Consider the following 27949-nt stretch of genomic DNA (forward strand, 5'->3'; position numbering starts at 1 on the left):
GAGGAGCCCAGAACTAGGTACAGTGCTCCAGATGTGGCCTCAGCAGTGCAGAATAGAAGGGGGGGATCACCTCCCTCGACCTGCTGGTCGTGCTTATTATTAACACACCCAAGAATACTTGGTTGGCCTTCTCACCCACAAAGACACGCTTCTGGATTAGGAGTGTATGTTTAGGTGTTCCTTTTGCTGTGCTGTTCTATCCTATATCCTGCATCATGTAACAAGAAAGATGGCTGAAGCGAAATAATGCCAACAAATCACTGTGCAACCTAAAATCAGAAAACAGAGCCCTGATCTCCTCTAGGTTAAGCCAGCTCCTGAATTTTCTTCTTTACCTAATGATCTTCTTGGAGCCAAAAGCTGTGTGCCAGCTCTAGTTCCACTAGAGCCAGTACTCAGTTCACTACCAAGCTGTAGATATTTTTCAGAGGGCAAATTTGGGACAAAATGGGTCCTAATGCATCAGGGTGCAGTTTGTTCTATATTTGCACACAGACTAAAGCTGCTTTGGAGTCAGCTGTGTGCATAACCATGCAGGTAGCAGGATATGTCCTCAGCATCTCCATTCCTCCATGAGCCTGCTTGCACTACGGGAGGGCATTCCAGCTCAGAAAGTGAGTTAGTACAATCACTCTGAAGTTAAAAATAGCGAGTATTTATATGTCTCTTTGTGATGACATCAACTGCATAGACTAATAACTGACAACAGTCTGAACTGGGCACATTATCATTATATCCTACATACTGCTTATCTCAGATTTCTACGAAAAGCAACCTTTTTTGTATAAAGTGTCCTTTATAAAAACTTGTTTTCCTGCCTGATTACCCTTTCATGTAAGCATAGCACATGTTTTCACTGTGTTTTGGTTTCTGAAACTTGTGGCTAAATGGAGTAGTGTCTTTCAAGCAGGCTTTTATTTGTCTTCATAGTCACATTTCATTCAGGACATTCTGCTTTCACTAAAAATAGTCACCATGAATGTTTGCCCATTTTTTAAAACACTGTCAGGTCTATAGATGATAAGTGCCATGCAAATGCAAAGTGGTATTATTCATTTGTTTCAGAGCTGGAGTTTATTCAGTCATTATGGACATAAACTGAGTAATTAGTTGCACTGCCAGTTGATGCCTAAAAATAATTCTTAGGCAGGGTTTGAATTACTTGCCTTCTGTTGAGCTAAATAATCTCATCATAGCATGATTGATGATTAAATCATTAAAATGGATTTTATATTTTATAGTTAAATATCCTATCATTTTAGAAACACATTCTATGCAGACAAACTTGTATCCAGATATATCTTTTACAGAGCCCATACGAAGACCTCAGAATTAATGAATTAGCACTATGCAGTTTATTCTCCAATTATTGCACTTATCAAAGAAAGCCATCTGTGGTCTTTGTTTTACTGAGTTTCAGGGAAACAGATCACATACAGGCCTCGTGGGGAAGTTACAATTATGAAACCAAAAGGCTTGTATGAGGTATAATATGAAAGAGCATATTATATAAATCTGTTTAATTTTGTTCAACCTGGTACTGTACATTATGATCTTCACTTTTTTGCTATTCAGAGTCCTCCATTATGCTATTTCTTTCTTCCCTGATTTTATACCTTTCCATTTACATTTTCCATTCTCCAAGCTACACAAACAGAGCTAGAATCCAAGTTTAAAACTGTTGCTACAATTTAGATGCAAAATGTTCAGTTTGTCTCCAGCAGAGCTGGGTTAAATTTGTTTGTTTTTTATGTGTTGTGCTGACTCATTGCTCTAACAGAAATAGACAGTTCTAATTCTCAACTTGGAATATTTGGACAAGGTGCCCACCTCTGAAGCACTTCCTGAATCATACCAGTACGTATCTACCAAGTAATTGAGAGCATACCACATTCTGAACTCAGGTTGAGGGGCCATATTAGACAGATCCTCGATTGCCTTAGCTTGTTATGCCATAGGACTGTGAGCCAAAGGGAGAGGGGAAAATTCATTCTTCGGGAAAACATGCCTTCCTTCTTAGATTATCATGAATAACTTCTAAGAGCTATGGTGATTCACTTTGACAACAACAACAACAAAAAAATGTTTTTAGCATAAGCCAACAAAAAAGATGCATGTATGCTTTATTAGTGTAAAAATGTATGAAGACTTTTCTGAAATATTTGTTCGTATGCATGTATCCTTTGCTTATTCTGTTTAGATCCAGTTATTTAGAGATCATATTTCTAGACTTCTGCTGACTTCTCAGCTCTACAAAAATAAATAGTAGTTAAGCAGGGGAGATAGAGTAGCAGAGATGTCAAAGATGATTACAAGGAGCATTGCTTCTTGTAATAAAAGAGAAGTGAAATCTGCGTCTCTTTCACAAGGGTGACTGGATGTTACTTGGGAACAGTGACTTTTTTTCTACATTACAGTTTAAATGAAGAATCATATTAAAATTTTATGGACTGGCATTCTTCTTTGAATTCATTCTTCCTCTTGCATATCTGCTCACAACTTCCCTAAATTTACTTCTGAAAGTAACATCCCAGTATTTTCTCTTAAAAATATAGTTTGTTCATGATACAAATGTGCCTGACTAGTTTCAGGAAAACACAAAAGAAGAGACAGAATTCAGAAATATCACAAAGTAAATGCGTATATTGTGTAGGTACATTTCTGCTATGCTCAACCCGATGTTTTTTTTATTACTAGCTAAAGAAAGAAAGCAACCTTCAGCACAAGGAAGGAAGCTGAAGAAATGTATTTTAATCAAAATAATATGTTTCAGTTTTGTATTAACATTACAAAATCAGGCATAACAATATATATGGCATTCTGAATACAGTCATTAGGATAGCACCAGTCTTGTGATGTAAATAAGGCAGAATCACAATAGTTACTCAGTTAATCTATTTTTATAATTTTAGAATGAGTGAAGACTTGAATGCATTCATTAAGTTTAAGCATGCACAGAAGAGATCTGAAAAGCTTCACACATTTTTTTCCAAATTAAAGCTTTATGAAGTTGGTAATAACACACTCACACAGCTTGTTCCTAAGTTACTGAATCTTGGTCTCCCTGTGTTTGGCTGAATCTGGGGGACGAAGAGAGGTCTTTACACTGGTTGCAGGATTACTTCAGAAGGTATCCACCCACTACAAGATCTCAGTAGTTTAAAAGCACAAGAATTCAGATCAGAAAACATTGATTTGGAAAGTGCTTTAGGGGCCATTTGCCTAGCAATGTTTTACACAGCTGTCATCTTTGAGTCATCTTCTCTGTCCAACTTGTTTGAAGTTGGTCAATAGATAAGACGTTTAACAGGGAGAGGAGGTGGTTAAAAGAAGCAGACAAATAAGAAGCTCACATTACATCTCCCTTTGTAAAAAGCCAGCCTAAAGACTATGCTGTTGCCTCTTAATTCTGTTGCTTTTAAAAAGCATATGGATAGTTCTGATTAAATAGTTCTCATGTTTATTCAGAACATCCATATGTGAACACCAGAGTTTACATGACTTTCAGCCTCTCAAAATTACTCTGTTTATGCTGATCCCCTGAATGCTCCTTTTCCCCCTGAGTGTACTCAAAGTCCAATTCGAACAGTATTGAAGACTGAAAATGTTCCCAGTAACTTTTTAGGGTTTTATTCCCTTTCTTTCCTAAACTTCTTAGAGACATCATCTTCCAAATGCAATAGAAAAAAAAAAAAGTTACTCATGCTTTTCCTGCTTTGAGTTTGTTGTTTTCTTCAAACTCAGGTATTCTAATAAAAGATGCAAGAATTGCTTAAAAAACACTTCATTTTTAAAGATGAACACATTAAAATTTCTGAGTGCATGCTCAGAAGAGTTTGTTGTACTGAAACATAATTCTGGAGCATTTCAGGTTAGAAATGTCCTTGCATTATCATATAAAAGTTTTAGCTTTATTAACACATTGTTGTAGATTTAATGAAACCGGTAAAAACATTTTGCAGAAGTAACAATCTGTTTCACAGTGAAGGTTTCATATTCTTCAATCACTTCAAGGTACTTTAAGAAAGGTACAATATAGAAGAATTATCCCCTCTTCAAAAACCTGAGATCTTTGATTTCTCAGTCTAGGCATTAGCCATTTATTACTTATTGGTCAAGAAACAAGAACTCTATGGCCAAAATTTCCTCTCTGTTATGGTCATTCATTAAATAATTAGGAGAGGTCTTTAGACAATCCTCATAAGTTTAATAAAGATAGCACCAATAAACACAGCAGGAAATCTCCAAAGAAATAAAAGTTTCTATTATCTTAACATGCTTAGTAGTTTTTCTCAGTGATTCCAGAACGCAATCAGAGATCCCACACATGCTTTACTGACTCTTACTGGCTTTTTTTCATTGAAAACTATGAGAAGTAAATACAGACCTGGACAGGTACTCAGAAGCCACGTGGCTTGGGAAATTCTAGAAACAGCATATGTGTATTGGTTTGTGTAATGCCTTAAGCAAAAGTGTTAGTGTCTATAGAAGTGTCTAGAAGCGTGGCAAAAAGATAACAAAAAAGTCCTGGAAATATGTTAGGTTGTATCTGTTGATATTAGCATTAAGGGTGACAAGGTTCTGTCCGCAGTGTTTTACGTCTGAACTTGTAATGCACTTGTGCTTATTTACCATAGCAACTTCACAAAGGTCCTCACTACATAGAAGGGTTGTCCAGCTACTGACATGCCTATTCTAACATACCACAAGACAAGAAGGAGGGATAAATACAACCCAGAATGGTATTCTTCAGCTTAGAGAGGTGATTCTGCTGCATCTGTTCCCTCACCAGACTTTGTGGAACCTTAGAAACAGCAGAGTTGAAGATGGTGCACAAATGCAATTGGTTCAGAGGCTGGACAAATTTATGAATTTATAGAGGGCATGAACAGAATCAACTGCTGGCAGCAGGCAGGCAGGCAGGAGGGCTGAGAGTTCATATGGAACAGGGCAAATTCTCCATATGCTGTGCCACACCACCTGTCACACACTCCTGCTGGGCAGAGGGAATATTTGGGAGCAGTTGTTTTTTGGGTTTTTTTTTAGGAAGCTTAGGACTTGTTTCTGTTTTAATTCTGAGGCTGGCAGTAAGAAGGTCCTAAAACAAGTCTTTTGACAGGTCAAAGTGTTACCAAATGGGAAGTTACGGGCAGCTGGTTGGCTTTTTTTTTTCTGTTAAATGCTGATTTTTAAGCCTTTCTCAGAAATAAATCTGGATTTTTTATTATTATTTTTAAAAACCTCAAATCCCTAATAAGGACTTAGATTAATACTTTCGAAAATCCATAGCTGCTTTAATATAATGTGCCTCTCGCAGTTACACTGGCTTGTACACACATACTAATCCTATTGATGTTAATGTATCACTGAATATCCCATGATATTATTCTGGGATTAAGCTTCCGTATTAATTTTGTGTGCATGTGTAAATCATTCTTTGAGATAGCATTAGATCTAGAAAGCCCACATTATTTAATTACACTGCACAAATGATACCACCATCCTGGAACTCCAAAAAGCATTGCATGATTTTAGTCAGAATGTCAAACAACATGCAGCTCTGTAGGAGAAGATTCATTTGGATCTGAAACTGTTCTTGGAAGGCCGAAAAAGTAACAAAGAAGCTTTGTTGGTGTTGGTATGTCAGTAAACCCTTCTGTGGTTACTCTTTTTGTAAAACATTGTAGAAGGGCATCCACAGAAGAAGCACTAGTATTCTGATAGTGTCTCTCCCATCCTCACCCAAGAGAACGTGTTTATAGCCAGCCAGCAGAGTCTGCCCTCATTTTGGTCCCAAGCTGTCTTTCCTTCTCTATGACTGCAGGACAAAGCTGCAGTTTTCATTGCAATTTAATTAAACTATCAGCCAATCCACATCTTTCAGTCTTTAAGACTGAAACACAGACTGATGTGCTACTTTTTTTTTAATAAGTATGTTTGCACAGAAATTTTATGTAGGCTGTCAGGCCTAGTTCTTTAGTGTGAAAACACAAATGAATCGAATGACAGATAGATGTATTTGGAAAGAGATCAAAGCCTTGACCAGAACTCGCTGTTTACAACTGACCTCTATTTCTTGGTAAGAGTCCAAAGCATCTGCATCTCTGGCAGCATATAAAATAATCTTTGGTGATAATTAAGATGGTTTTCTATCTGCGTACCCTCACTTGTCTGCAGAAAGACAGAAACAAAAGGAATGTCCACATGCTTTCACAGGGATCCCCATTTTTTACAGCTTTCTTGAACATATGTAGCTGTTCTGTCTGGCCTTCCTGCAATCAGTTGCTTGCCATTTTCCTCTTTTCTGCACCACTACACAGTTGTTGCCTCTCTTTGGAAAGTGATTGAAGCCCCTTCTCCAGTTTATGTAGGTGACAGGTTCTCCTCCGTTCCACTCCCAGTGTCCAGGATTGACTTGGTCATTCAAGCCTGTGTGAAATCAATAAGAACAAATGAGTGAGACTCATCATCTCTGCAGCCTTATGCCAACGGAAGCATGTTTTTTTTGTCCTTCTGTTTAAAAGGCATACAGTATTATGCTGAAAGAAAAAATAACATCTGGAGGAATACAAATAAAATACACTTGAGTATTTGTATGGCAACTAGATTCATCTGAATACAAGAAAATATCCTTTTCCTCACTGTTGGCTGATCTAAAATACTTTCTTTGATATCTTGCCTGCTTATCATCTCACAAGTTTCTCTTTTGCCACTGAGGAAGCCAAACAAAATATCTTATAGCTTCAGACTTCATCCAGATTCCACCTGAAAATAAAATCCTACAGATCTTTGTAAATTTTATTCACCTTTTTGAAAGCATATTAGTTAACACATCTTAAAACATGCATTTTCACTTAGCTTTTGAGTTCTTAAGACCAAAATGGGTGGTATATTTTCAACTATGAACTGTGTTCATAGCTAGAAGAGATTACCATCAGAAATTTGACACAATGGGTTTATAGTCTTTATTCTCATCAGAGCAGTTTATTTCCATCAGATTAATAGAATCATTATACCATTAAACATGATTCCAATTGACTGCAGTTTTTGAAGTTGGTACCTTTGATTTTCTAACTAGCTTTAAAGTGGGAAAGGTTTCAAGGCAAAAAGCACCTCAGCAATAGTCAACTTAGATAAACTTTTTATTTTGGTAGAAAAAAAAGAAAAAAAAAAGCCAGGTAATTGATGGGTTTTGGTTTTTAGTTGATCTGAAATACCAAAAGCCGCAGAAAGTGGAATATGATGCTACATTTGAAACCTGGGCTTAAACCTTTATTGCAGTTTCTTCTTTCCAAAGTGCAGAAAAACTGTAAGCTTCTGAGGAAACAAGACTTTACTGTCAGCTAATGTACTTGCCTATCCAAAAGGGCTTCCTCCCGCTGAATTCCCACAACCACTGCATGTGTTGTTCATTAGCCACACTTGTTAGGCTCCCCAGGTATCTAGGATCAACAAGAGAGGATGAAGTGATTAGAGTTCCACAGAGTGACAGACATCTCACATGGACTGACCAACAAGAAGTACTGATTCTAATATAAAGCATATACCTGAAATTTCACAGGAAACTCAGTACTGGAAGGAAAGAATAATTGTATTTAGTGTCACTTGTAGAAGAACTGAAGTCATGACATATGCCCCTTTGTACAGTGGGTCCACGACTCTACTTTGTACACCAAGGCCTGCAGGACCTGCTGTTAGCCCTCACACTGTGTGCAATCATGTCTGCCCTGCACCAAGAACTACATAGTAACATGCCCCACCAAGAGCCTCCTAAGTTCTGGCACCATCAAAGAACAAAGTGTAGAGAACCTTGCTGACATTTTCTGTTCACAGCAAGTAAATGTGTGGCAGGATGGCCTCAGAAACACAAATGGTACACTGACCAAGCAGAAAAGTAGTTAGAAGCATCCTGACATGGATCAGGCATTGTGCACCCCCTTATGGTACAGGTTCCCCAGGTTCCACTGGCTGATTGCAGTGCTGTCCTGCCACCTCCCTACAGAGGCTTTGACCAGGCTTCATGGCAAAGTTTAGCACATACTCTCCATTCCCTTATGTCAAAAGAGTGGCATGTTTCCACTTCTCTGAGCCCAACCACCATGTCCGTCTAGCAAGTTTCCAGTGAAAAAGGAAATAAACAGTTATTTTGGCAAATGATCTTGGAATGTTTTGGCTTCTTCCTCAAATAAAATAACCAGGAAAGCAGAGCATTTTACTCAGGCCGTTCTCCCAGGATAACTGATTCAGCAGCAGAATGCCACTCCCATTTACTGTGGCAGTGGTTGACCAGTTGCTGAAGCTGAGGACGAATTTGCTTAGCAGCCTCTGTGGCATCGCCATTAGCTAAGCAAGAACAAAACTAGAGCATTTTATATGTCTGCTTCTTAAGGACAATCAAAGCACCAGAACTTAAGTCATTCGCTTTAGATAAGCATGGGTTATCCCTGTTGTTTCAATTGCTTTTGGAAAACTAAAAACAAACAGTAAGTGTCAATTTGTATCACTGACTGTATATAATATTTTATATACAGGGGTGGTTTGAGCAATAACAGTTTCAGACTTTTACTTCAAGTACCACAGAGAGACTTCAGCATTGTGAAAGCACTGCAGTAATTATAATGTTATCTAATCTTTTCTCCATAGGAGTGCTTTCTAAATACAGTCTGAGAAACACATGGCTGAAGGGAGAACAACCATTCTAATTGTTACACCTAGTCAGAGGTTTTGCTGTATTGTAGAGAAATGAAAGCAGTCCTGAAGTACCACTTAGGATAATTTTACTAATCTGTACCCTTAGAGATTCAGACACAGGAAATGACAAGATTATCACAGCATCACAGAATTGTAGAGGCTGGAAGGGACCTCTAGGGATCATCAAGTCCAGCCCCTCTGCAAAGCAGGCTCCTTTCTACAGGCTGCACAGGTAGGCGTCCAGGCGAGATTTGAATATCTCCAGAGAAGGAGTCTCCACAACCTCCCTGGGCAGCCTGTTCCAGTGCTCCATTGCCTTCACTATGAAGTTCTTTTGCAATATTGGTGCAGAACTTCCTATGCTCCAGTTTATAGTCATTCCTCCTTTTCCTGTCCCCACAGACTGCTGAAATGAGGTTGGCCATGTCCTTTTGACTCCCACACTTAAGAGACTTATAAACATTAATCAGATAATGTTATTTGTGGAGTTGTATTCATCTACCACTTCATAATATGAATTACTCCAGAGAGGATATCATACTGCTTCGTAAATATTTTAAAAAAGCAAAAAATAAAAAAAAAATCAACAAGCAAAACCAAAACAAATCACACCTCTGATTCCTATGCTAAGTCAGTCCGCTTGCAAATTATTCCTTTGTGCTTCAAAAGCTATATGCAAAACACTTAGCATGAAGACTCCTGATTTTACATTAAATTAAGCAGCACACTTTAAGCAGCTTTGTACCACTCTGATAAATGAACTTCTGCAAAAGCACACTCAACTAGTTGTGGAGATCTTCACAGGATGGGAGGACACCTGATATGAACTGCTTCAGTAAATTCACATCCCAAACTGACAGTGAAGGAAGGGGGAAGTGACTGAAAATCTCTGCTCTCATTAACCCAGGCTTTTGTCTGACTGCCTGGGGAGTAATCCTGGTGCCTTGAAATAGCTGCCTAGTGTTGCTTCTGACACCTCTTGGTATTCAAAACATTCAGATGAGATTGATAGACATGATGTAGAGTTTACAGCAGCCATACATTTCTGGAGTGGCTTTTGAAAGTCAGACAAAACACCCTCAGCCTTTAAAATGACTTTAGATATCTGAGTCATCAGTACTAATGTAAGTTAAATCAACTTTAAGTTAAAGTTGGAGGACTAAGCACAGTGTTAGGAGAGTAGAACAACAGGGTCCATCCTGCTTTGCATCATACAGTGCTGAGTTGTCATGAAGGATCTAACCATTGTGGTAGTATGATTCTTCCTGTAATTTCCAAGGGCTGAAGCCATATGTTGCTGATCTACAGAGAACAAAAGAACAGCTCTTTCCTTAATAAGCTGTTTGTAAAGGATCAAAAATTGGATCATACTTAGATTCTCAATAAATATTTAACTTCAGGAAGATGAAGGCATGATTTGACTAATAGGGCAGAACAAGCAACAGTGGATACTGTCTTTCCAGTGAAGAGTCCCCTCAGTGATGGCAGCAGTGAAACTGTCTCCTATCAGTGAGTCCTGCTGCCTGTGGAAACAGTGTTCCTACGGTATAAACAAGAACTGCAGCATAAATGACTGAAATGGCTACTACTGAATCAGGCTGCTTTGTGATCACTGAGCCATAATATCTCTCAGATGCTTCTCTTCACATTGCCAAGAGTCCCTTCATCCATAAGAAACAAATCTATAGAAATGAATTTGCTTTTCTCTCCAGTGTATTGCAGGAGGTTTTAAAATGGTGTAAGGTTTTCAGAGCAGTGAGCTGAGTTGTTTTCAGTTTCACTATCACCATGGCACACAGCAGCTTGAGTCAAGACAAGCACATCTTTCTGTTGTCTTTTACCTTTGCATATGGAAACCAAAGGCTGGTATGCCACTTGTAACAAAGGGACGCAATGCATGTCAAAGTTCAGTGATGGAAAATACAGCAAAAGAAGCCCAACAGGTTTGCATAAGCCCATGTGCATACAGTTACATCCAGACAGTAATTGTGACCACAATAAATCAGTAGCATTGCTTTCACTGAATAGTTTGGTCTCAAGTCCATCAACTTGGGATGAGAGTGTTTTCTCTAAAAGAACAAATGGCTGATTGATTAGTTGCAGACTGTTATAGCTTTAACAGTGTGCTTTTCTCCTGTTTTATATACTATCAAATTTAGCAACAAAACTGAATAAGAATTGAAAATAACATCTTTTTTGTTTAAATAAGAATTATTCATTTTCAGTGAAAAGTAGCTGATATTCTGACTGTTCTTTTTTTTGTTATTTTTTGATTCAGTATCTAATGTTTGTATGATATACTAAAAACAGAGGAATGGCAACCATGCTGATTTCATTTTCTTGTTGGAAAACACCAGTCATTTAAATGTCAACAGTGGAAGTATTAAGAATATTAATTACAGAAATACCAGAACTGGTAGGGGTGGATGATGGGGGTTCAGGGAGAAGAGCAAAAGCACAAAATAAGTATTAAGTTATCTTCTAGCAACACTTCTAAGTGTGTGCCTGGGGTTGTACTTTTGTAAATCAATTCCAGGTGGAGGTCAGGAGTATTTCATTTACCATGATAAAACTTCCCCAGTCTGTGGTAATCTGACATTAATTAAATTGTCACTGCCCTAGGATTCATTTGCTTGGGGATTGTGATATGCCTTGACTCTTTGTGTGGCTTTTTCACGCTGTGACTAACTTACTGTTACTCAGTTTAACTTCCATATTACACACTGTAGCCTTCAGCACAAAGTTATCTCCTACAAACAGTATGTGTCCTGAGGAACACACTCTTTTAGGAAATGGAAACGCCTCCCAGGGATTAATATGATTAATTCACTGTGAATTCCCCAGGAAGCAACTGAATGTTGAATCTTTCAGAAAAAAAAAATTAGAACATTCACAACTGACAACTTTACTTGGATAAATTGAATCGTTAGGTAAAATAATCAACAATGTGAAATGTGTGTTGAGTTTCCATGAAAAGTATCTTCCATCACCTACAAGGTCAAGTTTCCATTTGCCCACTACCAAAACAGAATAAGCTAATGTAACTGTCTAGAATGAATCAAGGTTTGTTATGCCTGCTGGTCCATGTTTCATATTCCCTGCATGCTCTTTAGCTGCTTACTGAATATATTCTGTTTCTTTCATGTCCAACTTATCTGTGTTTCAATTTTCATTTCACAGAGCAATGGAAATGGACTATCAAACTCTCTTGTTTTGTTCAATCTGGGGCTCAGTATTCAGCACAAGATACAGAACATACATAATCTCAGGGTAAGTTCAGCGTTGCCATGGCTAGCATTTCTTTCAGTCCTAAACTCTGAAATCCAAAGCCACAAAGCAAGCCTCCAAAGATCAAGACTAACTAAATGGTGGATTTTATATTTGCCTCCTTCTTCGAGATAACTATTATTATAATTAATCAGTTTTCATTTATCCTTAGAAATCAGAAATTTTCTGTAAGATTGGATGTTAAGATTTTTGAGTAGTTACAGATTCTGAGGAGCTGCATCTTGAGAGGACTATTATGAGGAACACAAGAGCTGGCAAACTCTGCTGTCATTTTAATTTACTGAAGGGAGAGCAAAGGAAGTATTGAATCAGAGAAGGCTGAAGAACTGAATTTTTGCTGTATTTTTCTTCTTCCAAACTAAGCCACACATCTCCCAGTGGGAAACAGCCATGAATTAATGTAGTGAATAAAGTAGGATAACAAAGCAAAATGTAGTGAGACTAATAATATTTCTGTTTTCCACAGAGCCATAATCCTAGGGCTTGTTCAATCATTTTGGTGCTGTGAAGCATAATAGAAGTGGGACTTAGCCAAATCACTACCACCTTAGGAACAGCAACCATTTCAGGGAAACAACCAGTGCACAACAAACATGTTTGAAAAAGTCTCTTACTGTTCTCTGCAGGCCTGAGCAGCAGTATCCCAGCTGACCTTTTGATTCACTACCAGGAAATAGCAGCAGCCATCATGATGACGCCATCCAGAAGGACATTTTTTCATACTTGCCTCCTAAAATGAAAGATGAAAAGGAAAAACAATTCTTGCTCATAGTAGTCAGCTCTACACATTAATAATCAAGCTGGAGGCTGGAAGTGCTGCTTATGGCCTCTGCAGAATCCAACTGAACATGGACATTGACAAATCCCAGCAGAGCTAAAACATCATTTAAAAGATGTAAAGAACTACATGCCTACTGGAGGATCCTACTATTTGTAATCAGTAGTCTAAAACCAACATAAAATCTCAGATCCAGAAATCTTCTCAAGAGTGTAAATTAGTTTGGATAATATTTCTGGCTTCTGTGGTCTGTGTAGGGAATGCAGTGTAGCATGGTTCAGTATGAGACTGTAAGTGGTGAGTGAGGATGCATGTTTATAGAATGCCTAAGATATCCAGTTTTATTAAATCACACCAATTATGTCAAGACTTCATTCACTGGTTCTCTCATACTTATTCCCAGAAGTATCAGTATGTTTGTGCTCACATTGCTTGTCCAGAAGCACCTATGGGTGACAGATGAAAAGTAATCCTAGCAATAAAGCTCTCATCTTGTCTCTGAGAATCATCTCTTCTGGTGACAGCAGATGTGACTCTGGACAATTCTTTTATCTCCCGTGCAAATCAATTATTGTTACAGGGTGATTCGTAACTTCAGAGTCTTGCTTACTGTAGATTCCATATTCTGATTTAGATGCGTACTCATGACATTTTTACCTTGCTTTGGGAACTCCAAAATTTCCATTCTATCCCATCACACTGAAATAACTTTTGAGTGCTTTCTTCATAATGCATGAGCCCCTTCAGATCTGATGTACAGGCCCTTGAAAAGGAGTGAATGTCCTAGAAAAAGGAATGGCATCTGAACATTCAAAAGAAAATACTTACATAAAACAAGCTCCATGAAACTGATGAGACAGCTCATTTTAAAACTTACTGACATGAAAACTCTTAAAGGACTGCACTGTTATTTGTCTGTGTATTGTTTAAACTTTGTTTTGGAACAGGAAGAGTCAGGCTTCAGATCTCAGAGGCATTAACTCATTTTGGGAAAGAGCATGACTGAAAACAGATGATAAAAATGTCTGTGAAAACAAAAGGTTTCATACCTGACGTCTTGAGCTTGGATCAGATGCCAGTTCTGCCTTATCAGCTTGTGGGATTTCTGTCTTCCTAGTGGAAACGGCATTTATCTGTGATTGTGCTTGGTTAATTACTGACACTTCAGCTTTCTTGTTTGCTTTAGCTGATGAGGTGCCATCCTCTGTTTTGAGTGATACCATCCCATGGTACTTGGTTTCACAGTATCAGACACAAGCAAAACAGGAGAGGTAAAAGAGAGAGTTAGCACTTACAAGCAATTTTTTCAATACTGCCTTCTTCTCCTGCCTGCGACCAATCCGCTCAAGCAATAATATAAATTGTTGTAAATCAAATTATACTAAGGAAAAAGAAAGATACATAGAAAAAGAAAGTACTGGTCTACATAAAGCCAGGAAATAACAGAATCAACAAATAAATCATAGCAATACTAATTATACTCTTACTTTGTAAACCACATCTGTTCCATTTCTAAATACAGATGAAGAATGAACCTGAAAAAAAGGTAGAATATAAGAATGAAAAGGGTGTATTTATACATAAAAGAAACAAACAAAAAAAAACCCAACATGCAAGATTTACTGTGTAGTTTAGGTTACAAATCACATACAGCGTATCTTGGGTTTAGTTCTGAAAATCAATAGCTTCTGAAAATAGCACATATTAAATGTGTGCTATAATCCAGATTAACTTTTAAGATAATAGTATCTGAATGTGAACTAAACCAGCTAGTTAAATCAACTTTGCTTGAACAGGAAAACTCGATGGGCAGTAACTATACCCTGCTTAAGATAACAATATTTTCATCTTTACAACTTCAAGACCAGATTTACATTGGCTTGACTCTAGTGATTCCAGTGAAACTTTGTGTCTTTCTTTAGCTGACCTATAACTTATACAAGATCAGAACCTACATAATTACTGGTGTTGCTTGTTGCATGTTTCCTTGGCCAACTCTTTTTTCATTCCTCCCTCTTACATACATAGATCTTAAAAATCAGGAAACATTCCTATGCCCTTCCAGCCCTCCCCAAAGTATTTTAAATAATTCTACAGCTCTTACATCAGACTCAGAGCAAACTGGTTGTTTATAGTTATTGCACAGTCACTACAAAAACAGAACAAGTAAATGAAGACAGCAAATACCAATTAATTCATAAATCAGCTAAATCATACAGAAGTTTCTTACTATTCTGCCATTTCCAGTCACTCTCAGCCTGGCCCTTGACTGATTGGCCAACCTGTGCTCCTGCAGTATGTCACCTCTGTGTTCTCTCATCCTTTTGGAAGGATGTGGTGGGATCCCTTCCAAGTGAACACTGCCAGGCCTGGAAGGTGATGAGGAGCCTGAGGAAACTGCAAACAGTGTGGTTCTCCTCCAGAAGTCTTGCTTGCGTAGGCTGGAAGAATGTAAAGAACTACACTGACCTGAAAGGACAAAAAATGGCAGATGGTCAGTTCTAGCTGCATGAACAGATAACAGGTCACATTGACATGGCCACATGAACAGCTTGTCATTAAAAGCTAGAAGATTCTTTCACTTGATGTGGTTGGTTTTCTATTTGTTCAATCATCTTTTTTTATGGAATTTCTTTAATTAAAACTGTCTATGACTGCAACAATCTGTGTATGTACTGTGTCTATCTAACCACAGATCACAATCCCTACCAAACATCTGCTGAATATAGCAGTATCCAGGTAGAAATTAGGATTTGAAGTGTTGAGTTTTTGGGCAAGGATAGGTATCTTTAACTAAGGTTAGTGATATTCCCATTATGACTAGCCAATTTCCTATCCATAAACTCAGACACTGTTGTTCCTTCAATCTAGCTGAGTCAATGAATATCTTTACATTATGAGAAAAACTAAATCTGCATTTTTAAAAGGATTTTTTTTTTTTTAAATCAAGCCTCATTCATTATAACAAATCCATTTAAAATATAGTTTCAGTAAGTGCCAGAAGGGAAAACATTCTTCAGCCTTCATAGGACTCAGCTGCTTTGCTGTGTCCTATGTATTTTTCTGCTGCTTTCTGGTAAGCTTTTAGGCACCACATTTACTTACTGAAAAACACAATAATAATAAGGAAATAAAGGCCTAAACTCTGTAGTAATCACTGCTGTGTACTGTAATGTTGTAGATTGTGATTGTTAGGCATTAGAAAATATACTTCTGAGAGCTGAGTCTAGTTGTTAAGATTCTTTTTTGAGAGGAAAGTCAATCTTTTTCAGAAGCGTGTAACTAGTGTTATACAATCACTGGGGGAAAAAAAAAAAACAACTCTAATGGAGTCAAAAATCCTTTTTTTCACTTCAATAAATGAGAGCTGGACTCATGTTGTTATGAAAAGTGGCTTGTTTCCCCTCCACTCTTCTCATTTTGTACTTGTTGCTTTCCCCATGCTGTGTTTCCTAAGAGGATGGATGTGATTGTGTGAGGAAATAAATGGTCTGCAACTGCCAGGCTTGTTTTCTCTAAAAAGAAAGTAAGCATTTTGATGTGAAGGTAAGTGTTAGGAACAACTTGTGGTTGAAAATAAGTAGCTACCTAGCCAAGACTATCCCACAGTTTAAAGATGAAGATCAAAAGAGAATACCTCCTTTTGAGTCCAAAATTTTCACTACAGCTTTTGTCTTGGTGCCAAGAACAGCATTCACAGAGGAGTTCAGAACTACTTCAAAGACTTCGTCATCTTCCTCTAATCTGTCATAAGTAATTGCTATATTCCACATCTTGGTTGACATTCCTAACAGAAATAAACATTTTAATTACTCTTTAATTGCTATTTCAATCAATCAGAGTGTCAGAAATATATTAATTAACATGTCTGCAGCTAGAATGAAGTAGCTTGTGTATGCTATTGTTCTGCTACCAACTGACTGGACTCCTGCTGTTCTTCTAAATAACTTAAGGTTCAAATTTGTTCCCAAACAATGTTGATTCAGTTTGAGAGCATATACTGTAACAAAAAAAGCTGCTTCAAACATGAGAAATGACACTACAATACACAAATTTTGGACTTCTGGAATTTTCAAGATAAAATATAGCATATATATATATGCTGAAAACTTCATCTAACACACCTGCAAAAGGATAAGAGAATGCACTGGCTTGAAGTAAAATATGTCTTTCAGAAGACATATTTTACACCTGTCTACAAAATTTTGACTCGGTTAACTGTTCTTTACTTGAGGTAACTTGAAGCTTGGGTTAGTGGGAAAGAGAAAAGATCATTCCAACATAAAGGATTAGGCTAGTTATTAGGAAAAAAGCTTTGAAATTTGTCTGGAAAAAGTCAGAGGTAGCACAACAGAAACTGATTTAAATATACACACTGCTATCATAAAAACATCGTAGAAAATGTCACTAAAAACTCAATGCTGACATCCAGAATTAATGTCAAAGGGCAATATAGTGAAATAAAATCTCTACAACCTCTTGACACTTACCATAGCCCTGCTCCTTTTCAGTTTGAATCCTCTTGCAAAGAACAGCTCAGTTAGCACAAGTAGACCCACAAACTTGGATAGGGCCTCCTCCTGCCCCTAACTTGCATTTACAATTTATTGAGTCAAGTCTAATGTGCAAATCAGTACCGTGAATAGGAATAGCTGTTGATTGTTTTTGTAACAAATCTACTACTACACTTACTGAACATTTAATAAATATGTGATTAATGAATAAATATCAGAGTTCTTGACCAGAAATAAATGCCCTGAATGAATGAAGCAGTAGGGTCCTTCCCGGCTAAGCCTAAGCAAAGGACTTTCAAAAAGAGCTGCTCAAGACAACACGATAGAACACAGCTGGTTGAAATGTGTCCAGAAAAGGGAGACAGTGTGCATCTCCATCCATGTTCACAGTTAATTTTTCTGTGGCTCACCACCATAGACAGAAATAAGCACCAAGCTACTTGGATAACTTGCTTGAAGAATCTGCTTGTATGAGCAGAAAAGGAAAATTCCATGGAAAAGCCTTGCACTGAAAATCTCTTTCTGATAATCTCTAGCCATTTCAGTCCAAAGGCTGATAAGTCTGATTGCACAGTACTTCAGAGGAAAGAGAGCCAGAATGTTGGGTAAGTGCAGTATTTTTTTACACAGATCTCTCTCATCTATCTTCTATATCTTATTTAAATAGAAATAATATAATAAAACTAATACTAAATAAAAAGTCTCAGGGAGTGGCTTATTAGTCTCAAAGATTTCATGAGTGTTACAGAACACTGAAAATTAGGGCTAATTTCCACCTTTCTCCTCAAGTTTATACAGCTGTCTGCTAGGTATTATTCCATATCCACCACTGAAAATGAATCAGAAGTTGTTTGCTCTGTACCTTTTCATTAAACTCAGCTTTCTCAAAATGGCTTATAACAGCTGTATTTCCAAAACAATCATATTTGTGCCTTAACTCCAACAGAACTCACAGCTACAGATTTTACTATAGGCTAGCCAAGCAAATCTGAATTACGCATATGAATTCATCCATGGGATACAGCAGTATATATTTTCATTACCATGTGATGCCTTTATTGCAAAATAAAAGTTGAGATGCTAGAATAAAAACTGTCAGGCTGGAACTGACTTACCACATTACCCGTATCTGTTTTCCAAAATGAAGACGAGCACTTAATCTAATAGCACAAATATATATTATTTATTTCAGCCTTTTACACTTCCTATATTTTGTCTCTTCTGTAGCCATTGTGACTTTAAGCCATTGGAATTTTACTCCTGGCAGTGGTGGCACAACTTCTACTGGTATTGCAGGATACATTCAGAGACCTCTATGGACTCCTCTTTTTTATAATAAATCCTAGTCTATGCCTGCAGAATGTGTTCCAAAAATCAGGCTTGCATGTGCAAATGGAATTATTATGATTACAAATGGGTTCTCATTACCAGATAATCTATTTAGATGGGCAAAAACAATTTTTTTTCAGATGAAACTGAATCTCCAAATGCTCAATCCTGCAACTCTCTCCCACATTATTTTTTTGCCTAGAGACACCTACAGTGTGACATTAAGGGGACCTACTGCACTTCCAGAAAACGAACTGGGGCATTTTTATTCCTACTCAATTCCTCTGTCTATGAACACAGAACAGGTTTCACTCTCCAAAATGAGAGTTTACACTTCCAAAATCAGGGAATTCATTTTAGAATGAGTCAGTGCTTTTGTTCATACCTGGATCAAACTGAATAAGTTTGGAGGTAGTCACTGCAAAGTCCTTTCCCAGCACAGCAGATATTTCATTGACCTGCAAAGAAATTAAGCAGTACAGGGCAAGCTGTGACCTATATCACCAAACCAGTGCATTCTGCTCTGTGCTGAAGGTTTCTCTTCATGGGGTCCCAGTGAGACATGCCAAGCTGTACCTATGCTTAGGCTGAAAAACAAGATGAAGGCTTACAGGATAACCTTGTGATACGCAACTGTCATTTTATCCTTGCTTATGATTTAAAACTTACCATCAAAAAAAAAAAAAAAAAAATTGCTTATCTTAAAATCTTGTATCAGATTGCAGCTGGACAGCATCAAATCATGCTGCTGATCACCAGTCCTGGGAACCCAACTCTGGGAAGGGCACATAATGGCTTCCTGGAAGGGCAGCATCAGCCAGGATGTGCTTGCCCATTCTGCCCTTTGAGAGGCCTTGGAAGAAGAGTTTGCAAAGAGATCTGCCTGCCAGCTCAACAGATTCTTTGGGATATGTGAGAAAGTATACATGTTCAGGGACACCAGTGCCTTTGAATTTGCTGGAGTCTGTGAAGAATAAGGCAGAATGACTCCTGCTGAAGTCATAGCATAACTCTCACTGACTTCTGAGGGAAAAAGGACAGAACTACATTTCCAATTAGGGCTACATCATAACTGTAAGGGTTAATATTTTGCTAGCAAGGACTGCTAGAAAATCTTGGGACTTCCATTCTAGGAGGAAAAATAAAACTTGCGATGTCAAATTGCACAAACCCTATTTTACAAAAATAAAAATATGCAGCTTTCAATTTATTTCTTCTGACATACAACATAGCCTGTTACTGAAGGCATGGGAGTTCCTTGGGCAGAGAGTTATGAGGAGATGGAGACTGGTTTACTGTGACACTGAAGCTGCAATAGCTGCTGGGCTCCTCAGCCTGTGCAGGGGAAGAGATCCTAGGTCCCCCAGTCAGGGATTGCCCAGAGCCTGTAAACCCAAACAGCAGGTCATGGAAACGCAGCCTGGGCACAGCACGAGAGCCCACTTGCTCTGTCACAGAAGCTCATCAAAACTACAATATTACTCCAAAACATTCCAGCTTGGGCTTACCGGCATTTCTTCTTAAAACTATTCTGGCAGAAAGTTTTCAGTTGTCTGTACAGTAAGTCTGGATTAAATTGCATGGCCTTTTTACTAATTAATGAAATACCTCTCACTCCAAAGAAGAAATTAATGGGCTCCACTGCCTGTTATTCAGTTTCCAGTTAAAAACGTGTTGTTTCATCTTTACCTTCACCACGATAAAGGCAGAGTCAGTAGAGTGTCCTGCCCTGGTGATTTTCAGAGACACCGTCCCCATGTTCTCACACACTTCATATTCAGTCTGCTGCATTTCAATGCGAGACCACCGTAGCTCCAGCCTGCAAGCAGAGGAGAAAAAAAACATGTAGAACAAAGCAATCAGCCCTGCTGCCCCACCCCTGCTGCCTGAAGGGTTTGTAAGGTGGCCTCTTGACTGTCGGACTAGCCAATACACATATTAAGTCTTTGCCTCCTGGTAAATGTACTTGTGTGTGACTTGACAGATTAGAAAGTGAGAAGCAGTAAATAAATTCCCCAGTTGATCCCTTGTCTACTCAAAGCAAACAAAAGAGGTTCTGTAGCAAGTTTAAGAATTAAGTTTAAATCTCTTAGAAGTTTAGAATAATCAAAACTTTTTGCCCTTAAAAGCCAAATTTCTCTTTGTTCTGAAATCCAGCACACTTTACATAGAAGTTCTAGTTCTCTGAAAATCCTATTTCCCACAGGAATAGTGGATTTTTTCTCTCTTCCTAGTATATATATATATATATATGTACAGTAAGCGCTGCTACTTATATTCAAGAACCCATAATTTCCCACGAATAAGGCTGCATTTTAATAATGCATTTAGTATCAGTGCTTTTGTAAGCAAGCACAGGGCAGCCAGGGAGTGCTCCGGTTAGCTTTGTTCAGATGTGTTTGTATATAGGGACATCTCTTGGCACAGTGTGTAACTGCGGAAACACTGTCTCCCGCTGTTCAGTCTGCATCCTCTCTGTCACTCAAGCAAGCACTCTGCAGAGCAGCTTGCAGCTTGAAGCCAGCTTTCTGCTTCTTCCTTCTTAAATAACACTGGTTCTTTTTCTCAACTACTTCAGATTAAATAAATTGATTGAACATTCAATCCTACATGTAGAAATAAAAGAAACACTGTCTCCTCAGAAGAGCTTCATCCCATTTTTAGTCTTTAGCATTAAGTGCTCTGCAATTTTTGTATATTAAGCTTATCACGTGTCAGAAGGAAATTTTGATAGCATGCTTAGTTGAAATTTCAGAATTACATGACAAAGAGATTAATATACTCCCTCCACCTTTTCTCAGAGCTCTTTTGAAAAGCATGATTCTATTAGCTTTTACTGCTGGCGTAAGTATCCCACCATCATGATCTTAGACCTTTGAGAATCAACCTGCTGTCAGCACAGGAGAAAGAGTGACTTACAGCTGCAAAATCAGGCTCGTGAAGCAGCAGACCTGTCCCTAAGCTACTGTCTTATATCTCCAAATGCTGTGGGTCTAACTCACTTACAGTAAACTCCATTATATGATTCTCCGAGACTCTAAATGTGCTCTGGTCAAAATAACATTTTTTACTTTGCCACCATGAGGGGAATAGATTTCTGTATTCTTTAAAAAAAGAAATGGTAGTTTAAGTCCTTAAAATCATATCTAGGTTCACTTTTGCTCAGTTTCAAGGAGGCACAAAATCATTTGTTCTAAGCCACAAGCCATCTCAGAACCCTCAGCAGTGGTGTATTTGCTACACTGCAGTCCTCAAAACTGAAGATCAAAGTTACATTTGGGGAATCGCTGAACTTCCATTGGTATCTGTGACCTGAAACTCCAAGTTGTCTGAATGCACTTCCCACAATGGATTGATGACATAAAATATAATTTTGCTATTTAAATCCTTTTGGCTAAAGCCTTCATGGATAAGTCCACCTGAGAAAGAAAAGAAAAATTAAGATAAGCCAAAAGCCCATTAGGCAAGAACCACTTAGCTCATTTGCATCATCTGTTTTCAACTTTTTGAATTGAAAAACACTTTTAAGAGACTTTGAACTTCCCATAATCTGCTTATACGGCTATACAGTAACATCGCAGTTCGTTATAAGCCCCAGCCAATTAGTTCCTCTGTTTATCAAGTGACCTAGTTCACCTATTTCTTTTTCATAAAGTTCAGAGTACACCTAGCTTTACTACTCCCTGCAACGATCTTTCAGGTTTCCTTACCCACAAGAAGATTCTCAGTTGCAGCTACTAACAGTCTTCTGGAACTCTGTAGGTATTAATGATGAACATGAGACTCAAGTCTTAGTTCAAAAGCTTTTCTGTTGCATTCAAAACTAGTCCAACATTTGCCAAGAAATTTTGATTTTCTGTATCAAGCAAGCATTAACAGGATCACTTTTGAAATCTGGTCTGGTATGTCTCAAAGGACAAAAATTACAGAACACAGTACCTGTTGTTATATTTTCCAGGTAGCCATAACGAGGACCTCGTAAGATTTTAAAAAATATTTTGTCATCCTCTGTACTGGGGTCAGTTGCCTTCAGGGACCTGGAAGTAATGTAGATCCCATAACTGCCATTCTTCAGCATTTCCACATCAGATAAGCAACGGAGATGAATGATTCTTGGTGCCGTTTTGTCCAAATGATCTACCTAAATCAAAATTAGACAAATATATACTCAATTTACAGTATCAGAACATTCTCTGTCTGTACTACTTCTGCTAAAAGCACAATAGCTCACTTAGGAGAGCAGTAGTCACTTTGACAAGCAGTCTATTCCAGTAGAAATCTGATATACAGTTAAGTATTAAGTTCCCACGAGAGGTTTCCAGGCTCAGTTTGGACAGCAAATTGTTTCATGCAATGAGAAACAGAACACACTTGGGAGATAAACACAAATACCGTGTACCTCTGTCTTGTCTCCCACATTCCCCATAGTCCTTCTCCATTTTCCTCATAGCAAGTTTAAGTTCCATCAGTTTATTTGTTACCATAGTTAGACTCAGCTTATTATTGAAATTTTGATATAGAATATTATAGCAAATTTAAGCAGGATGTCTTTCTTTTCTTAAATATAATCCCTTTCTTTGCACTTACATAAGCATAGTTATATATTTTTCTGAGTAATGTAATGTAGTAATTCTTTAGTTCTCCACGTTATTGATTCACTGAACACAAAAAGAAAGAATTTTAGCTTAAATATATCACTATTAATTCAAAGACTTCAGCAAAAAGCAATTCTAAGCTTAGTCAAAAGCATTGCATTTTCTACCTTATCTATATATCTCTTTTAATTAAGCCTGTGGTCACACTTGCCTGAATGGTGAATGCCACTGGCTCGATCTGCACCCTCCCATTCACGATGAAGCCTTGATTAGTCCTATCTGTTGCAACAAATGTAAATCTGTCAATCTTGGAATCCCCACCTCGGTGCTTGTATGCAACATCCATATTGTCCACATCACGTTGGGTGAAATTGTATTGCTGTAGTACAGCCCCTCGGTAATAGAGATGACCGTACTGGGGGAGCTGAGCCAAGAGGAAGGTAAGGTTTTCTGTGGCAGTGTCAGAGTCTGTAAGCTGCAGGACATCAGGAGAAAGGAGTACCATATTGCCTTCCATTAATCTTAACCCCATGTTCCTAGATAGTGTAGGCAAAGTTTGGTCAACTGCCTCCAGGGAGATTATGAATGTTCCATATTTAGTCTTCAATCCATTGCTGATGATGAATCTGGCAAAGAGAGGCAAGGTAGTCTTCAGCATGTGTTCTTGATTCACCAAGTACTGAAATAAAATGATAATGCACACCTTTATTACAGGGCTTGCCTGCGGTGATACTGCAAATCACATGAGAACTAGAGCTGATTTGAGCTCAAACTCAGACCATGGAATAGATGTATAACTTAAAAGCATGAGAACAGATGGGCAGGTATACAGAAATATTTACACTGCATCTGCAGAAATCTGATGCGATGCCAGAGGAATGGCTTTGAGGATACACCGTCAGTCTTCGAAGTCCTCTAATCTTCTAGCTCAGATACAAATGGAGCAGATCTGAAATGATGGGCTGGCTGAGGACATAGATGCACATTTTATACATATCCTTATGTATCTTCAGTGAAAGTGCTAGCTTTATCTACAGCTCACAGAAAGAGATGTGTGAAGTACATAATCTACCTGGACAATGGGTTTGTTCTATTCACTGCTGCATGCTTGTCATACCCAGTAATCCCAAACTACCTTAAAAAGAAGAAAAATTGGAAAAGAAACATAGAAATCCATTCTTATCTTGGTTCTCATAGTGGTTTAAGCACTGATTATACTTATGAATTTCTGCATATTCAGAAGGACTAACATTTCTTTACAAAACTTAAGTGAAATTTCACTGAAATTAAGATTGTGTGGAATATATTGGGCAGAACTGTCAAGTAGCTAGATTAATTTTTAAAATGTAGCTGTCCATACCACGCAGTCAGATCTGCAGAGTTATTGCCATGCTGGCAATGTATTAAAATGTATTAACAGCAGCATAGTTTTATATAATTCTCCTCCAAGCAGTAGTAGCTCCAGATAAACTAAAGACATGATTAGACTTTACTGGTACTTTTCCTTGCCTAAACTAGAAAAAGATAAAACTATCCACGCCTGGAGAGAAAATATGTTGGAAATCTACCAGCTGGATATGGTTTTTTGTCATACAAGTGACAGCATGCTCTGCAGACATTTATCAAATTTTGTTGTGGATAAAAATAAAGGGAAAATCGATCTAAGTTTCACTGCCAGGATCACTACTTAAGTATTTTTTTCTGAAGGAAATAACACTGCACATGCTTGTAACAAAATCCAGTGAGGGTATATGAAAATAAAAATTGCCTTGGAAATGTTTCACGATCTCTTATGTCACATCATCACATAGTACGTAAGGCTTATCTTTCTTTCTACCAAGCTTTCTGTGGTTGTGCGTAGTGCATAGAAAAGCTTATTGGGGAGTGGTTTTAAGCCACATTTGTTCTGTCTGAGCCAGTTTTTCTTTGCTTTGCAAAGAAAATGTTCATATTCTTCATCCTCTAATTTCTTCTTTTCCTTTCATTTTTCCTATTCACCGGTGCACAGTCTTTTGAAGGCACATATATCCACACTTCCACTGTTGATCTTGTTTGGGATAGTATCAGTGCATGTCTCAGAATAGATGTGGGCCAACCTAGTTAGCTGCTCTCCATCTATCACACTTTCATATTGCAGTGGAATGAGGATGGGTTGACATTTAGTTTATTTCTCTCCTCTTACTCTCTTGCCTATAGACACTGGAGAAGTATTAAAAGAAATAGAGTCAGAACCTGGTCTGCTGTTGTATGATTTGAATACGTCACCTTCAGTAGGTCAGGGAGCAGCTTACTGCATCACACAGGCTGTCCATCTAAAACTCCTCACTACCTTCACCAATGCTGGATGATTAGGGCTTGATCAACTTGTAAGCAGGCAATATGCCATGAAGCAGATGGGAATGAGCACAGGCATAACAGGGACAATATAACAGTTAGAAATATGTTTACTGAGGATGGTATTCCCAGCTGGGAACCTAAAGACATCTGTCTGCACTGACCTAATGCTATTGTGCCAGTGCTAAAAGCATTGTGCTATTAGTAATGTAGCTAAAATCAAACACAGAACTAGAATAGTGATGATAAATAGTATGCTAAGGGGAAAAAAAAAAAAGGCAAAACACGTTCTGTCAAGAACTTATCTGCATCTCAAAAAATCTAGGAGATGGCAGCTGAAGTGAGTTTCCTCCACCTCCTTTGACAGCTGTAAAATGTTTGGATGATATCTCAAACCATATGTAAGTGAAAGACTTAGGATAATTCAGTTTGTGAAAAGAAGATTCATCCAGAATCTTCTACAGAATACCAGGCAGGAGCAAACCTTTTGATTACATACATCAGGCTGAACATTACAATGCAAATGTTGTATGCCATTTGATTTCACAGGTGATGTGAAATCAAGCTGTCTGTGCCCAAGAAGTCCTTTTTCTCCTGTACCTTGGGGGTTCGGAGGCTTTGTTTATTTCTGGTTTATGGCTGCTTCATTTTCCCCTTGGGAGTGGAGAGCAGCCAATATTCTCCTCACTCTGATGAAATTTAGGGGACAACTCTCAGGCACAGTTTGGAGGACATGTTGCGTGGTTTGATTTCACCATTACCAATATTTCATGCTTTCTGCAGTTCGATGGCAATAGAGTTGGCTGTAGAACCTACCATCTGTCATGGCATTTAAAAGATAAAAATGGAATCATAAATAGTGCCAGCTCATTACAAAATTGAGCCAGCGTGTCAAAATGGAGGACATTAGCATGTACTTTTAGCATCCTGCTGCCAGCATCTGATGTCAGGTTGCTAATCACTTGAAGTCATCTGTCCAAACAAGCACTGCCAAATCTTTCTTCCAGGCCAGCAGCACCAAACAATACACACAAATTTATGACCAAAGAAAGTACTTCAATGGAAGGTAAAAATCTGATCAGATCATTTCCCAGCCTCCTACCCACCCATTCCCCATAATTACCCATATAATTAACATAACCATTCCTTGTTTAAATAGTAATAGTATTGTGCCACAAAATATTTATGTCTATACAAAACCAAATTCTTGGCCAAATGTTAACATCAAGAAACATCAAGTATTGTGATTAAAATATTATTGAAAATATTTATTAAAGAATCACAGTCTTACTTTTAATAAGGCTGACTTTCTAATTTTGTTCCAAGCTGTTGGCCTAAACAAAGGACATTGGCCTTGTCTATAAGCACAGTTTTCGTAGAATTATTGGTCTACTTTTGTTAGCCTGGTTCACAAGTCTTACTGATTTAAGCCACTTGTACACTACCTATCCTAGTGCTTTCATTGTCTAAGGTAATTCTAGTTTTGGTCATAGTGTTTCACAACTGTATTGCTAAGTTTCCATACAGCCAAAGAATATTCCTTCCCGTTTTTCTATTATAAGTGGATCAGACAAATCTCAGAATTAGAGTAAATTCAAAACCAGAATTTCCATCACATTAAATTTAATAGAAGGGATAGTTTTAAGTTTTTCAACTGAGGAGAGTCCCAAAATAAACAGGTTTATTTGATATTTTCATGCCCCACTTTCTTGGCTTGCATGGAAAAAAACAGTTGATGAAATACATCCTCGCAGCTTCAATGTGCATCATGGAAAATTTATTTCAAGTCAGGAATCTTTTCACACTCTTAGAAGTGTGTGAATAGTTCTGAGTTGCAACTGCTAGGAGCTAAACATTTCATTTTTCATAATTGTAAATGAAAAACAATTAACTTTTCACATGGAAATCTTGAATTTTACAGGAAGTTCTTTTCCTGTCAAGGGCTCATTTTAGGCAAAATTCCGAATGTTACAAGGAGTTAGCATTCTTCCTTCCAAAAAATTTTATTTACTTCTGAGCTATTTTTTTTTTTTCTGAATTTGCTCTCTTCTAAAGACACCTCTACAGTCATTACCTAGAAATAACTCACTACATTATTCCATTCTCTAGCTAATGGAGGTTTATTTTATAAAATTAGAAAATATTCATGTTGAGATGGAGCTTAATTTAAGCTAGTCTAAGAGAAAAATTCAGAATCAGGTGAAAGTAAACTTAAATATCACTAGACAGCTGAATGTGGCCTATATGTAGCCAGGTTTGCTCAAAAAAAGCTGGCTGTCTGCATGAATTTCTGAACTACTGTTATATCAGAACAGATAAGTAGACTCGTTTTCGGTGTGTTGAAAAACCACTTATGCATTCAAAAAGCCTACAACACAATAGACATACATGAAAAGGCAGGCAACCAGTTGGCTAAGAGC

The 27949-nt window shown here is 37.8% G+C and overlaps 1 protein-coding gene across 2 annotated transcripts in view; it reads right to left on the reverse strand.

The window, feature by feature from the left end:
- Positions 1 to 2154: 2154 nt before the first annotated feature.
- The window catches only part of FREM1 (FRAS1 related extracellular matrix 1), a 76799-nt gene continuing 51004 nt past the window's right edge, over positions 2155 to 27949 (reverse strand). For both annotated transcript variants that reach the window (XM_085213549.1, XM_085213550.1), the window contains 13 exons: positions 23407 to 23821; positions 22540 to 22741; positions 21875 to 22019; positions 20290 to 20419; positions 18986 to 19058; positions 16395 to 16544; positions 14988 to 15226; positions 14245 to 14292; positions 13807 to 13989; positions 13415 to 13540; positions 12594 to 12709; positions 7357 to 7442; positions 2155 to 6429 (listed from right to left, as the gene is read on the reverse strand). In XM_085213549.1, coding sequence (XP_085069675.1) covers positions 6230 to 6429; positions 7357 to 7442; positions 12594 to 12709; positions 13415 to 13540; positions 13807 to 13989; positions 14245 to 14292; positions 14988 to 15226; positions 16395 to 16544; positions 18986 to 19058; positions 20290 to 20419; positions 21875 to 22019; positions 22540 to 22741; positions 23407 to 23821 — 2113 coding nt within the window. In that variant the 3' untranslated portion in view covers positions 2155 to 6229. The remainder of the gene's footprint in view (positions 6430 to 7356; positions 7443 to 12593; positions 12710 to 13414; positions 13541 to 13806; positions 13990 to 14244; positions 14293 to 14987; positions 15227 to 16394; positions 16545 to 18985; positions 19059 to 20289; positions 20420 to 21874; positions 22020 to 22539; positions 22742 to 23406; positions 23822 to 27949) is intronic.

Source organism: Meleagris gallopavo, chromosome Z (assembly GCF_905368555.1).
Source record: "Meleagris gallopavo chromosome Z, MGAL_WU_HG_1.1, whole genome shotgun sequence".
Lineage (NCBI taxonomy): Eukaryota > Metazoa > Chordata > Aves > Galliformes > Phasianidae > Meleagris > Meleagris gallopavo.